Raw genomic sequence first — 15,517 nt, 5'->3', positions numbered from 1 at the left:
GCATACCCTATTGTGTTTCACTTTTGCCACATCTTTAAGAGCAACTCCATCCTTGTGGATTGCTCGGGGGACATGCGAGAGAAGAAGGGCCCGAGGCCCTTTGGATTTGCCCCAGCGTGAAGAAGTTCGAGCGGAGGTGGAGGTCCGAGCTCTTGGCCTGTGAAGAGTTGACAGCCCGAGAGCCCGAGCTCCGGGCCTTTTTTTTTGTCAAGCGTGTGCACCCCACTCGAGTGTGGGGGCGCGTCGCCCGACAACTTTTTAGAAAAAACAGAAGCCTTTCCAGACTTCAATGTTACCGTTGGGAAGCCACGTGGCTTCCCACGGTCCGTTCGATCTCAACGGCTATTTAACTTGGACCGTTCGATCTCAACGGTAAAAAAAATAAAAAAATCTTATTTAATATCAACGGTTCGATCTGAGATTAATGGTCGATATTAATATGGTTTAAATATAAATAAAAAAATAAAAAAATAGTTTTAAAATTAAGAAAAGTTAATGTTGTGACACGTGGCACAATCTGGAGTGTTGGAATTCTTTTTTTTTTAAAATCCAACGGCAGAGATTAATTATTTGAATAAAAATTGTAAAAAAATCCGAAAAAAAATCTGAAAATCTTTTTAAAAAATGTTTCTACTTTTCTATAAATACCTTCTCGTTATCATGTACCTTACACCACAATTTCATATGTTCTCAACTACTTTCAATCACATTCATATCTTTCTCTCAAAGTTTCAATCCAATTTTTTTCAACAAAATGATTATTGATGCAGGTACAAATTGGATATCTCTCGAAATCTATGACAAATAATAGTCGTTTTGGGTAAATGACATGTAGTGCAATGAGAACGATTTAAAATATCTTATCCGAAATTACAAAAAAAATTATTTAGTATTATTTTGTAAAAAAAAATATTAATAAATATTTTATTGTCTATTGCCAGGTCTATTCAAGTGCAAGGATGAAGATGCAAAAAATAGTTACTGTTCATTATGTCAGTTACTGTTAATAATGTTATACTCTATGTTTCGACTAAGTTTCTCTCTTCATTTGCATGCATGCAATTAGCCAAATTGGACACAGCCTGTAGGCATATAGACATAAGTATCTTTCATCCTATAGCATAGACACAGATCATGATAAGAAATTAGAAAATAGGGAGGAGAATCTGAATTATTATTTTAGGAATGTGTTATCCATACATTTCATTTTACTTCTCACATACCTCTTGATAATTTATATTCATTGATTTTTTTCAATTCATTTAATCCGAAAATCAAAAATTAAAAAAATATGTGAGAAATAAAATAAAAGAAGATATGTGGATATCACAACTCTTATTTTATCTCTAAAGAGGTCGTACAACAGATCCTGCCTTTCATCATCAAAATACCAAAAAGAAAACAAAACTTTGGTGATTGTTTTACATCTCTATGCAGAGTCAAGTCACCATCAGCCAGTCCTCCTCGTGACACTTTATCCTGCACAAGATAAAAAATGGGAATAGATAATTAGTGACGGATTCAAGATTTGAATCTTGGAACCTTAGTGTTAAATGTAATTTTTTTAGATAAGAATAGATTATAAAGTGTGGAAAAAATAAAACAAAAATCAGTTTATTCACTTATTGTTGTATGCTGAAGCAATTTAATGAATAATATAGATAGAACTGATCGTTTGCTATCAATGCAACATGTCAAAATATGTCCAAGATGCATTGCATCAAACAGAGTAGACACAAAAGAAATTCATACTAAATATTTGGAGGGTTCTCAAAAATCTTTACAAGTATATTTTCCAAACCCAGGCGATACTGGGACCATCTTGGTCCTTATTTCCATTCGTTCTTAGATACACATACTCTTTTTACTTTTCACGCATTCTTATTTACTGTTCACTACTCTTATTAATTTTTATCTATTAATTTTATTCAATTCATTTAATTCGGCAGTTGTAAGATAAAAAAAGCATGTAAAAAGTAAAAACGAGTGTTAGAGATAGCCCAGACTTAAAAATCATGTCTTTGCATCATCAGATTTTACCCCATTCCCCCCTCCCTCATCACTCTCTCCCTCACCCTTTATTTTCTCGTTATAATAGCCAAGAAGCCCTCAACCGAACCCCACAAAGCTCACATACTCTCTCTACGCAGTTACTTAGTTTTAGGCATATTTAGGCAAAAGGGGTGAGAGAAAATGCCAAAACCAAGTGCATTTTTGAGGCAATTGAGTGGAAGGGAGGCGTGGAAATCAAAATCAATGAGTTGGGGTGGTGTTGGAAATAGAAAGTCTTGCGGTGGTTTCAGCGGCGGAGTTGGGCTGTCTGAGGGGAAAGGAGGAAGCTTTCAGCAAATGGAAGGGCTTCAAAACATGTATGGCAACAACAATGGTGGTGGTGGTGGAGGATTCGGAATGAGGAAGAGAGTGATGGTGGTGGTGGATGACTCATCACATTCCAAGCATGCCATGATGTGGGCCCTCAGTCATGTTGCCAACAAGGGTGATTTGCTCACTCTCCTCCACATCATCCCTTCTTCCCATGACTCTTCCTATACCTCCTCCCCTTCCCTTGCCAACTCCCTTGGCTCCCTATGCAAGGCTTGCAAGCCTGAGGTACATTTCACTCTTCCTTCCTTCTCCTGGTTTAGATGGGCAGCTAATTTTTTAATCGAAACTTACAAAATAAACGGTTCAGATCAGGAATTAAACTCTACAACTAGTCCTCGTAATTACCCAAAAATGGGGATCCTTTTAGACAAATGGCCTGTCTTTTCTTAATCGTTTGCTCTGTTTGATAGATCCTACTAGAAAAGGCTGAGAGTGTCTTCGTTGCGTTTGACAGATCCCAATTTTCTGGTCCCCGACCTTTAAATTCTTTTCCCTCCTTTTCTTTGCTTGTTTGTTTTTTTAATCTTTGACTGTTTCTTTTTGTCTTTTCTCTTCTTTAGAGGAAGAAGGGTAATAATTTTCACCAGTGACAATTCACTCTCTTTCTTTTCAGTGTGAGAAGGAAGAGTGACTGGCCTTTCAGTTGCTTTTGCCTATTTTTTCCCAGAAAAAGAGAGAGGGGACATAATTTCTGTTCTGTCACTTAACATTTATTTAGTCATGTGTATAAATTATTATTATTTGTTTAATTATTTTTTGGGAAAAAAATAATATTCAGGTGGAAGTGGAAGCTCTTGTGATCCAAGGACCAAGAGTGGCAACAGTGAACGGCCAGGTTAAGAAGCTTGAGGTTTCAGTGCTAGTGCTTGGTCAGAAGAAGCCCTCTCCCTTCATCAGCTGGTGGGTCCTATTCCACTAATCCCTTCTTGCAAAAGCACTTACTAGCTTTAACTAAAGGCGTGGGTGAAACCGAACCGTACCAAACTAAACCATTGTTTGATATCGCCGAATTATATAGCTTGCTAAATGATGTTATTGTGATTTAATTATGCAGCTTATTTGGAACCAGCTCCACCGAGGATTTTGTGGAGCATTGCATAAACAAAGCAGAGTGTTTGACAATTGGAGTGAGGAAGCAAAGCAAAGGTGTGAGTGGCTACCTTATCAACACCAGATGGCAGAAGGATTTCTGGCTCTTGGCTTAAGTGTGTTCTTCTTCACCTCTAATGAGAAAGGATTAAGGATTAGTGTCTAATAAGTGATTACGATTATAGATTAGCTTTGTAATTTACCATCTAACTATTTACTAACTAGATCATCTTTCTTTCTGTATTAACTATTAAGTAGGTGTAGTTAGGGTAAGAGGAGTTGATGTACTGAGACTTTATCAAGTGCATTTGCATTCAATCTCTATTAAAAGCTTTTTACTTTAGATTTCAACTTGATCCAAAGTCTATTAATGTTTGGCTGACAGTTTTTATATGGCTGTCATCACTTGATTTCTCGGTTTCATCAATGTGATTTAAATCATATTTAAAGAGAAAGGAACATGGTGGTTGATAGTTTGGCAAGGTTGAGTTTTTCTTTGGATATGGGGTTGTTAGAGCATCCCCAGGGGCTCTCTATGGGACTAGAAAAGTGATAGTTATAGTCCAATTTATAACTCTAAGGAATATTTGGGGTTTTCAAGAATTTGTCACAATGAGGGCCTATATTTATTTATGTTTGAACTTTTTTTAAGTTGATTTTTGAACGTGTTATTTCAAATTTTTATTTATAAATTTTTCAACCTAAAAAAATTTTAAAATTTGACAATGAGATTTCATTACTTATGCATTGTTATAGATTCTCTTATCTCAATCATATCCGTTAGTTTGTTTCTATGAAATTAGACAAGATAAGATTTTATTTCATAATAATCGTTCGATTAGATCATTTTATCTCAATCTTATCCGTTTGTTTATTTATCTGATTAACACATTTTTTGAAATCAAACAAGATAAGATTTCTTTTCATAATAATCATTATATTTGATTATTTTATCACAATTTAGTTACATTGTTTGTTTATGTTTTCAGTTTAGGTATCTAAACTACCAATGTTAAATTTTATCCATATCTTTATGAACTTTTCAATTTAGAAAATTAAACACAAAAAACAACATTTTTTTTCTTAATAAATAACACACAAAAAATAGTTGTTTTTGTTTATGTTTTTTTAATTAAACATACGATTGAAAAATAAATTCTTAAAATCATAAATGTTAAAAAATAAAAGGAACTTTAACGAAAAGCACCTGGTACTGTTCACTTTAACGAAAAACCACATTTTTACACTAAAAAGTCAATCCTGGTACTATTCACTTTACCCTTTATTTTGTCCTTATCATTAAAACTCAAAGTTTTCAAGCCATTTTCATTAGTTTTCCTAAAAATAAACCCTTAAAATCATAAATGTTTAAAAATAAACCCTTAAAATCATAAATTGTTGAAAATAAACTCTAAAAATCATATTTTAGAATAAAAAATGAAGCCCACCCATTCTTAAACTTACAAAAAAAAAAAAAAAACAAAAAAAAGTTAGGACACCAAGATTGGGCCCTCAATTTGGTGTTGGTCCTCTTACTTTTGGGGGCTAGATGTAACCTATTTTTTTGCTACTCTAGGATTGAAGTTGCTAGCCATATGATGGATGTAGATCCATTTTTTAGCCTATTTGGGATGAAATTTTTAACTAAAACTATAAATATAGTAGCCTTAAGGAGAATAAAGTCCTCATTCGAAATGCTCTTAGGACTCGGCCTGTTTGTGTAAGCTCCTTTGACTGATGTCTTTTTTTTTGTTAAGCGATTATGCTTGGGCTTCAGCTGCCCTTTGTAACAAAAATAAATGTTTAGCTGACAACATTTGCAAAAGTCAACGTCACATCATAAACTTAAGAGCTTTTTTGGAAGTTCGTTTAAAATGGCTGAAAGTGTTTTTGGTGAAAATATTTTTCAAAACAATTGTTAACAAAAATGCAAGTGAATCTTAGAAAAACTCTTGAATTGCTTTATACAAGAAGCACTTCAAGTGCTTTTCGAAACCGAAAACATTTTTCTAAAATCCTAAACAAGTTGTTACTGTTGTAAACATTCATAGAATAAGTATGATTGTGTAAATCCTAGATTAGATTTGATTCTAATTATCCTTTCCTATTACAACTTGTATTACTTGGAGGAGAAGGAATATCTTCTCTCCCTTTACTACTATAAATAAAGGCACAATGTAGGAGGGATAACAACACACACATTCCCCTACAATTCAACAAACACACATTTCTCTCATCTCTCTCTCTGCCGTCGGCCTTTGTCTCTCTGTTAGATAAAATAGACCACAACACGTTATCAGCACGCTCCTACCGCTGCGCTTAGGAATCTAACGTTGGAGATTTTTTTTTCTGCATCAAACCAGTTCATCCATATCATCACGCAATCAGGTTCTTTCCAAACAACGGCTTTTAACTCGATATTTTGCAAGCCCTGATAGCATGAACATTCATCATGATGCATGACCCAACTTTACGTTTAACGTATTTTAGATTCTACATAAATTGTGTATGCTTCATAACCAAAATTGCTCCAATTATGTGAATTTGATATTTGCCATGAATTGAATCTTACATATGTACATGCATTGAAACTATTATTTGCATATGCATCAAAGTAAATATGTGATTCATTGAATTATACATGCATATAATATAATTGAATTGGAAAAGATTCGAATTGAGGAATTAGGGTTCTGTTCGAACCTGTGCACTTGCACCATGCAAGCCATAAGCCACCAGGCCCGCAGTCTGCGATGGCCAAACCCATCCCCCATGCTTTCCCGAGTCGAGAACCAATCCTGGAGCCACGGCTCCAGGCCCAACACCCAGACCAGACGCCAAGAAGGCGTCGCCACCCATGAAATCGTCAACCAACATGGCCTGCAGCCATGCCCAGTTACCCCTGACGACTTGCAGTCGTCCCCGACGAATTTTTGTCTGAAAATTCGATTTTTTTTGAAATTACAATCGAATTTCTAGGGTTTTACAATGAATATCGAGATTTTTTCAAATCTCCGTTCACCCCCATGGTCACCATGACTCAAATCGAGTCTTAAACAACACCCCGATCAATGCCAGAAGCGCCAGATCCGGTGTTCTTCTCCAGCGACACACACTTAGCACTCGCTGGGGTGTTTGATCCCAAAAACCCGAGCCCTAGTGGGTTCCTGTCCCTCGGCCTGCATCAGCACCCTTTAGGCTTGCTGCTGCTCTGAGATGTCACGGTCCAGCCCGTGCGGGAAAAGAAAAAAAAAACAAAATTTTTTTTTTGGCTCGCCTGAAGCGACCCGTGAGAAAAAAAAAGAAATTTTTTTTTTGGGCTGCACACAGCAGCCCATTCCCCTTGCCCATGTCTCCCCGTGAGCTCCATGAGCCACCTGTGGACTTTGCCTATACTTTTAGGCCCCGAGATTTTATTATTTAATATTTTAAAATATTATGGGTTTTTTTATTTTCACCCACACTTTAATTTGGCCCCGAAGACCAAATAAATTAATTCAATTATAATTATACAATATTTTTTGCATATACTTGTTGCATATTTGTTTGCATATATATTTGTGTTTTCCTGCAGGAATATATGAACCTGAAGTTCATAATTACTTTGAAACCCGAAGTTTCTTATAAAAATGCCTTGTTTGAAAACCTGAAGTTTTCTCTTAAACATATCACCCATGAAAACCCGAAGTTTTTCATTCAAAATTAAACCAATACATGTCTATTAGAACCTGTATGTTCGACTTCACCGCTTTGGAGGTCTCTGGAAGGAACTACCTTAAGTGGGTTCAAGATGTGAAGCTCCACCTCACTGCCAAGAACTTGTGTCCTGCTATTGAAGAAGCAACAACTGAACCTGTTGGCGAAGCTGAAAAAGCCACTGTTATGATCTTCATCCGAATACATATTCATGACGCTCTGCAAACTGAGTACCTTGCTGAGGAGGATCCACGTGCATTATGGGTCGCTTTAGCTGATCGTTTCGATCACCAAAAGGACATATTCTTGCCTGAAGTAAGACATAACTGGTAGCACTTGCGCTTCTAAGACTTTATGTCTGTGAATGAATATAATTATGAAGTTTGTCGAATCCGATCACTTCTCAAGTTTTGCAATGAAACTTTGACTGAAGAAGATCTCCTGGAGAAGACCTACTCGACCTTCTCTGCTTCTAATATTGTCCTGCAGCAACAATATAGAGCTCAGAAGTTCACTAAGTTCTCGGATTTGATCTCTGTTTTACTTCTTGCTGAAAAGCAGAACCAGCTGTTGATGAAGAATCATCAAGCTCGACCTACTAGGGCTACTGCTGTGCCTGAAGCACATTATAGCACTAATTAGCACCCAAAACGCCAAAAGAGGCGTGGTAAGGGCGGCCAGAAGCCATCCCACCAAGGTCAACAGAGTCAAGGCTCATCCAAGGGAGGAAACAAAGCCCAGAAGCGCCCAAACCTCGCTCCTAAGGCCCCGAACTTCAAGAATAAGGGCAAAGCACTTGCCACAATGAATGACGATATGTGCTATCGTTGTGGTTCAAAGGACCATTGGTCCTGTATTTGCCGTGCTCCCAAGAAGGTTGTAGATGAATATCATTCTCGTCGTAAGAAGTTTGAATCAAACTTCATGCAAGTGGACGAACCGGAGACTACAAAGATGGAGATTTCTGACTTTCAGGAGGATACCACTCCTATGGAAGATTAGAATCTTAGACATAGACTTTTTTTTAGTTGAAATAAGACAATTGGGGCCGAATTCCACATAGTGGCCGCACCCCACCTTGTTTTTTGGTTGATTTTGAACAATTTTCCTTCATGTTTTGGATTATTAGTTGGCGATTTATTTTGGATATTCAGTTTTAATCCTTGAATAAATGAAATTATTTTGAATTGATACTTGTTTTTATAAACTTTTATGCATGTGACCAATTCAAATTAATTTTTCATTCTAGGTATGACTAGTGGGAAAGTTAGTTGTCTGGCAGATAGTGCAACCACGCATACTGTTTTGCGTGAACGCATCTATTTCACTAACTTCGTACCTAAGAATGCACCTCTGACAACCCTCTCAGGCCCATCCAACCTGATAGAAGGATACGGTAAGGCACGTATAATGTTGTCCAATGGTACAATCTTGACCATTGCTGAGGCACTCTATTCTCCACGTTCCAGAAGAACGTTACTAAGTTTCAAGGACATTAGAGATAACAATTACCACGCTGAAACCCACGTAGAAAACGGAGTTGAATTTCTGTGTGTAACTTCCTACGAATATGGCCAGAAACGTATTCTAGAGAAGATAGAGCGTAACCCGAGTGGTCTGTATACTACGACCATACGCCCCATCGAATGCCACTATGTGGTCGGCCCTACCACAGGGACCGCGCATGAAATTACACTTTGGCATGATCGTTTGGGACATCCTGGACGAATAACGATGCGCCGTATCCACTAACCCGAAGCTTAGGTTCGATCCATGAAATCGCATGTCAAACATGTTCTATTGGAAAGCTTATTACTAAGCCTTCTTATGACAAGATTCGTTCGAATCTTCCCATTTTTCTACAACGGATTCAGGGGGACATTTGTCGACCGATTCAACCTCCATGCGGACCATTTAGATATTTTATGGTTTTGGTTGACGCTTCTACACGTTGGTCACACGTGTGCTTGTTGTCCACAAGGAACGCTGCATTCTCCAAACTGTTGGCTCAGGTTATCAAGCTCAGGGCTCACCACCCTGATTATCCGATCAAATCTATTCGATTGGATAATGCTAGAGAATTCACATCTAAAACTTTTGATGACTATTGCATGTCGGTTGGGGTTGAAGTTGAACATCTTGTACCCTATGTTCACACCCAGAACGGCCTGGCAGAGGCTTTCATTAAGCGTTTACAAATGATTGCTCGATCATTGGTCATATGTACCAAGCTCCCGATCGCTGCTTGGGGCCATGCAATATTGCACGCAGCAAAGTTGGTCCGCCTGAGGCCTATTGCGACACAACCATTTAGTGCCCTTCAGTTGGTCACCGGATGCGAACCCGACATATCGCATCTGCGCGTTTTTGGTTGTGCGGTCTATGTGCCGATTTCGCCGCCCTTACGTACAAAAATGGGGCCTCAGCGAAGGATGGGAATATATGTCAGATATGATTCTCCTTCGATTATTTGTTACTTAGAACCTTTGACAGGCGATCTGTTTACCGCTCGTTTCGTGGATTGTCACTTCTATGAGACAGTCTTCCCGCCATTAGGGGGAGATAAGAACGTCAACGTTCCTAATGAACGACGCGAATTATCGTGGATGACTCCCACTTTGTCTCATTTAGATCCCCGCACCGCTCAGTCTGAAGCTCAAGTGCAGCGCATATTAGATCTCCAAAGCATAGCTCAGAGCATGCCAGATGCTTTCACCGATTTAGCGCGCGTGACAAGATCACATATTCCAGCTGCGAATACGCCTGCAAAGATAGATGTACCAAATGTACGACGGACTACCCTCTTGGAAGCCCGGGACACCAATTCTGGTGATCCACGTACATTAGCGGCTAGCCAATCATCTACCCCTCCACAAAAGCGTGGCAGACCCCTTGGTTCAAAGGATTCACACCCTCGGAAGAGGAAAACCACGGCACAAGGTCCTGAAGAGCCTACCGTGAATCCGACTATCGCTTACTCATTTTACCCAACTCATGAGGAAATTCTAGATTATGGAAGCGTCCTTGAAGAGACGAATCCTCCTCCCGAGAATCGTGAGATTTCGGTCTATTATGCTAGCTTAGATGATGTGTGGCGTAGAAATGAGATGATTGTTGACGATGCATTAGCATTTGCAGTAGCTACTGAGATCATGTTGAGCGATGACATTGAACCGCGTTCCGTTGATGAATGTCGACGTAGAGCTGATTGGTCAAACTGGAAACAAGCAATCCAAGTCGAACTTGATTCACTTGCGAAACGTAAGGTGTTTGGACCTGTAGTTCCTACTCCTCCACATGTGAAGCCCGTTGGCTACAAGTGGGTTTTCGTTCGGAAGCGTAATGAGAAGAACGAAATTGTGCGTTACAAAGCTCGTCTTGTAGCACAAGGTTTCTCACAACGTCTCGGGATTGACTATGACGAAACTTACTCACCCGTTATGGATGTGATTACTTTTAGATACCTTATCAGTTTGGTAGTTTCTGAAAAACTGGATATGCAGCTGATGGACGTAGTAACCGCGTATCTCTATGGGGATCTTGATACGGAAATTTATATGAAAGTTCCTAAAGGACTTACATTGACTGGTTCAAATATTTCCAAACCCTGGAACACGCTCTCAATTTGGCTGAGGCGTTCACTATACGGTTTGAAACAATCCGGAAAAATGTGGTATAACCGTCTGAGTGAGTATTTGACTAGTCAGGGATATGTGAACAACGAACTATGCCCTTGTGTGTTCATTAAGAAGTCACATTCCGGATTTGCGATTGTTGCAGTATATGTCGATGACATGAATCTCATCGGAACTCCTGAAGAGCTCGCGAGAACTGTTTCGCACCTGAAGTCGGAATTTGAGATGAAAGATCTAGGAAAGACTCCATACTGTCTCGGTCTCGAGATAGAGCATTGTTCGGATGAAATCTTAGTACATCAATCGAACTACACCCAGAAGGTGTTGCGCTGTTTTAATGAGGATAAAATGAAGTCTTCGAGTACTCCTATGGTCGTTTGTACGCTAGATGCAAAGCGAGATCCCTTCCGTCCGAAGGAAGATGATGAAGAGATTTTGGAGCCTGAAGTTCCTTATCTAAGTGCGATAGGCGCTTTATTGTACTTAGCTCAATGCACTAGACCCGACATCTCCTTCGCTGTTAATCTTTTGGCAAGATACAGCAATGCACCAACACGCAGACATTGGATTGGCGTGAAAGACATCTTCCGTTACCTTAAGGGTAATACGGATTTGGGCTTATTCTATCCCTACGAATCCTCGAGTGATGCCGCACCCTATGCTCATCGGGTTGATTATCGCCTTGTTGGTTATGCCGACACTGGATACTTATCTGATCCGCACAAGGCACGTTCTCAAACGGGTTATGTCTTTACCGTTAGAGGCACCGCAATATCTTGGAGGTCAACTAAACAGACCTTAGTTGCCACTTCGTCTAACCATGCTGAAATTCTCGCCTTACATGAAGCAACTCAGGAATGCTTTTGGTTGAGAGCAGTAATGGGCCATATTCGAAGCTCCTGTGATCTTTATCCCGTCGTTAATGCCCCGACGACGATTTTTGAAGACAACGCAACTTGCATCGAACAGCTCAAGAAGGGTTACATCAAAGGAGACAACACCAAGCATATTGCGCCGAAGTTCTTCTTTACACATCAACAACAAGAGCATCAGAAGATTGAAGTCACGCAAATCCGATCACAAGACAATCTGGCCGACCTCTTCACAAAATCACTACCGAAGGCGACGTTTCAGAAGCTTGTTCATGGAATTGGTATGCGTAAATTTTCTGAGTTGTAACTTTGCTATTTCTTTTTGGAATTATTTCAAACTCAGGGGGAGTATCTTCTGGATACTTACTTGATCTTAATGTACTCTTTTTCCCTACGATTAAGAGCATTTTTCCCACTGGTTTTTTGCTACCTAACTAGGTTTTAACGAGGCACCCACCTTGGGCTGGTCATATCCCTGATGACGTCCTGTAGACGTTTCTTTTGACTTTGCATTTCTCACGCATTTTTCCTTAGACTATGGATTTTGTCCCTACTTGGGTTTTTGCCATAGCCTTAGGGTTTTTTTTTTAGTGAGACTTACTACTTATGCAAGTTCCTACCTTATTGAGAATAAGCGTTGTTCCTTGGAATCAGTGCCGACGAGTCGACTTCCTCAACTTCTGCATGATGCTGAATCTACCTTAAGTATTTGCACACTCAAGGGGGAGTGTTGTAAACATTCCTAGAATAAGTATGATTGTGTAAATCCTAGATTAGATTTGATTCTAGTTATCCTTTCCTATTACAACTTGTATTACTTGGAGGAGAAGGAATATCTTCTATCCCTTTACTACTATAAATAAAGGCACAATGTAGGAGGGATAACAACACACACATTCCCCTACAATTCTACAAACACACATCTCTCTCATCTCTCTCCACTGCCGCCGGCCCTCTCTTTATTGTCAGATAAAAATAGACCACAACAGTTACAGATTTATTAAGGCTGAATTATTGCCCTTGTGTTGATTTTCACTTCCGGGGGCAAAGCATGATTTGGTGTTGGTTGAACACAACTTGGAAGTCATATGGTTCTGGAAAATGATTTTTGCACTCTTGTTTTCTTTTTAACTATTTATTTGTGGCTCTTGATTCTTCTTTAATTTATTCAAAAAGGTCAAAATAAAAAGAAAAAGTGTAGAGCGACAAAAAAAAGTGCGGAAATCATTTCATTCTCTATAGTTTTAATAGTTGCATTTGGGCCCCCAATATATCAAGGAAAAATCAGCTTGGGCCATGAGGTCTAATTGCAAAACCCTCGTAGAAGGCTACAAATTAATGCCACAAAATCATAGTTTGGCAAATGGCAGTCAAAAACCTTATATTAAAATTTTAAAGTAATCTGAAGCAGGATTACATTGCATAGAAAACAAGTGAAAAGCAAGTTTTTTGTGTACTGATGCTTTCAACTCCCAGGAAGCTTCATTTCGCAATGTTTGAAACTTAGTGGACTCCGTTTTCATGCGCACGGGAAGGATTTCTTGGAGCGTACGTCAAGTCGGTGAAACAGTCCCCGATAGTGACTCGCATGGAGTATTGACTACTACGGTGTCAACATGTCCGCGAAAATTTGCATTTGCTTCTCCTGCCGACTCTCTTGCCCGCGCCAAGCCAACACTGCCGGGCGGTGAATGGGAGCCAAAACAACGGCTATCAGCATGCTAATAAGCATGGCTTGCCTTACGTCGATGATCGCCACCAATGTAGGTCATTACAACAAACCAGTTGGAGTGGAACGTGCGGAGGGCGAAACGAACCCGGTTGTGATTGTCGCCAGGTGATACCGGGCGAGTGCATTTGCAAAACTCGAACCTACACACCTTTTTGTTGGCAATATCCACATGTCGAAAGGTTGTTAGAGTTGTTATCGAATTAGTTAGTTAAATAGCTTAGGCTGCAAGCTAGTCATGATGACTATATAAACTGTATTCTCATAGTTGTAAAGATTAATTCAGTATCAATGTAATCAATTACTTTCTCTCTTTCTCTTATTCCCTTCTCTCTTTTCTTCTTCGATACATGCTCTTTCTGCATTTCTGTGTTTTTCTGCATTTCTGTTAATATGGTATCATCGCTGGAGGTCGGTCCATGGTGATTTGTTGCTCTTCCGCTACATGATTTGTTGTTGCTCTGCTCGATTTGGGTGATTTTCTGTTCTTGGTGAAGGTTCTTGGTGCTCGAATGATGGTATTTCAACAGAGCGAAGGTCGATTGCCAAATGGGGTTTTATTCCTCGGTGCCATTTCTTCCGCTGAAGATTAAAAGAACTGGAGATTTCTTGGGGAGTTCTGATCAGAGTTTCTTCATCTTCACCAGTTATAGATACACGAAGATCTAGCAAAGGTCGCAATTTCTCACTTAAAGCATATATGCCCTCAATGATCATGATACAGGAGCTAGGGACCTCTATCGTCCTGTGCGCTATGCGGGAGCTAGTCTTGAAATCATATACTGGAATCTGAACAAAATTGCTTGCCTTTAAACCATGTATGTTTTCAAGCAATGTTTCAAATTCTGGTGGATTGATGAGCTTCTGGCTTCTGGGAGATTGAGATTCGAGTCATCAGGTGCTGTTTCGAGTACTCCTCAATTTAGCATATCAGCTGTTTGTGTTAATGTCTCAGTGAAGATTTTTCTGTGCATCTTGTAAGTATCAAGGCCGATAGCCGTGTACTTACTTTTTCAAGGCCGATAGCCATATTCTCAATTTTTTAGGCCAATAGCCATTTCTCTGTGATTGTATGTTGTACTCCCTTAAGGCCGATTGCCGGAGTATAAAGCTGTCTGAAAGTTGGTTTCTTGATTGGATGATTGGTGAAGTATTTCTGTCAAAGCATAAAGGCCGATAGCCGTTGCTTTTTGTTTGAGTATTTGTTGAGTTTTTCACACAAACAAGGCCGATAGTCGGTAGTGTGTATTCTTGGAATTGTTGTAATTTTTGAAGATTGCTTGAGTGGTTGGATTTGGGATATAAGGCCAAAGCCATTATCTCCATGTAAAGTTGTTTGTTTCCTCCACAAGGCCGATAGCCGGAGTGAAAAGTTCTGTCTCAGATATTGTGTGTTACTCTCCTTAAAGACCGATAGCCGGAGTAAAGTTCTTGAAAAGTCTTGTTTTGTTGTTATTGTGTGCACCTCCATTAAGGGTGATTGCCGGAGTGCAGTTCTTGTTGAAATATTGATTAGTAATTCAAGGTTGATAACATTTGAAGCAGGGAAGATACTCATTTGAAGCAGAGAAGTTGCTGATGTCTGACAAAAGTACTTTGAATACTGCTTTCAGCTTTTGGAAGATTGGCATACCTAAACATGGGAAATTGGGTTACTTTTACTTGGCTCCATTGATTGGTCTGCTTCAATCTCAAACTGGGAAGTCCCAGTTGAGATTGAGGGGGGATGTTGGCAATATCCACGTGCCGAAAGGTTGTTAGAGTTGTTATCGAAGTAGTTAGTTAAATAGCTTAGGCTGCAAGCTAGTCATGATGACTATATAAACTGTATTCTCATAGTTGTAAAGATTAATTTAGTATCAATGTAATCAATTACTTTCTCTCTTTCTCATATTCCCTTCTCTCTTTTCTTCTTCGATACATGCTCTTTCTGCATTTCTGTGTTTTTCTGCATTTCTGTTAATACTTTTGTGCTACCATGCCATGTATGCATGCTTGCTATTTGGCAGCACAAGTAACGTCGCGTGGTTGGCCTACTCTTGGCAATGAGGTCTTCATGGGAAAAATATTACTGCAACCACAGGCGAACTTGCACTTACAAGTGGTTCCAA

At 39.3% G+C, this 15,517-nt stretch overlaps 2 protein-coding genes across 2 annotated transcripts; one reads left to right on the top strand and one right to left on the bottom strand.

Annotated features, from left to right (window-relative positions):
* Positions 1–2,030: 2,030 nt before the first annotated feature.
* On the top strand, positions 2,031–3,825 carry LOC126601756 (uncharacterized). Its single transcript, XM_050268515.1, has 3 exons — positions 2,031–2,610; positions 3,164–3,285; positions 3,440–3,825. Exons 1-3 carry the CDS (start codon positions 2,194–2,196, stop codon positions 3,588–3,590), a joined length of 690 nt encoding a protein of 229 aa, XP_050124472.1. The 5' UTR covers positions 2,031–2,193; the 3' UTR covers positions 3,591–3,825.
* Positions 3,826–13,847: 10,022 nt separating this feature from the next.
* On the bottom strand, positions 13,848–14,436 carry LOC126602982 (uncharacterized). Its single transcript, XM_050269769.1, has 2 exons — positions 14,416–14,436; positions 13,848–14,213 (listed from the first exon to the last, which is right to left on the bottom strand). Exons 1-2 carry the CDS (start codon positions 14,434–14,436, stop codon positions 13,848–13,850), a joined length of 387 nt encoding a protein of 128 aa, XP_050125726.1.
* Between the last annotated feature and the right edge of the window lie 1,081 nt (positions 14,437–15,517).

This window comes from Malus sylvestris, chromosome 15 (genome assembly GCF_916048215.2).
Source record: "Malus sylvestris chromosome 15, drMalSylv7.2, whole genome shotgun sequence".
NCBI classification, from domain to species: Eukaryota; Viridiplantae; Streptophyta; class Magnoliopsida; order Rosales; family Rosaceae; genus Malus; species Malus sylvestris.
This window is presented reverse-complemented; position numbering and strand designations above follow the sequence as displayed.

Coding starts and splice junctions, on each gene's coding strand:
- LOC126602982 (XM_050269769.1), bottom strand. CDS start 14,436: ATGGCTATCGGCCTTGAAAAA. Junction 14,214..14,415: donor TGGCTATCGGCCTTGAAAAA/GTAAGTACACGG, acceptor CATGGTTTAAAG/GCAAGCAATTTTGTTCAGAT.
- LOC126601756 (XM_050268515.1), top strand. CDS start 2,194: ATGCCAAAACCAAGTGCATTTTTGAGGCAATTGAGTGGAAGGGAGGCG. Junction 2,611..3,163: donor GCAAGGCTTGCAAGCCTGAG/GTACATTTCACT, acceptor AATAATATTCAG/GTGGAAGTGGAAGCTCTTGT. Junction 3,286..3,439: donor CCCTCTCCCTTCATCAGCTG/GTGGGTCCTATT, acceptor TTAATTATGCAG/CTTATTTGGAACCAGCTCCA.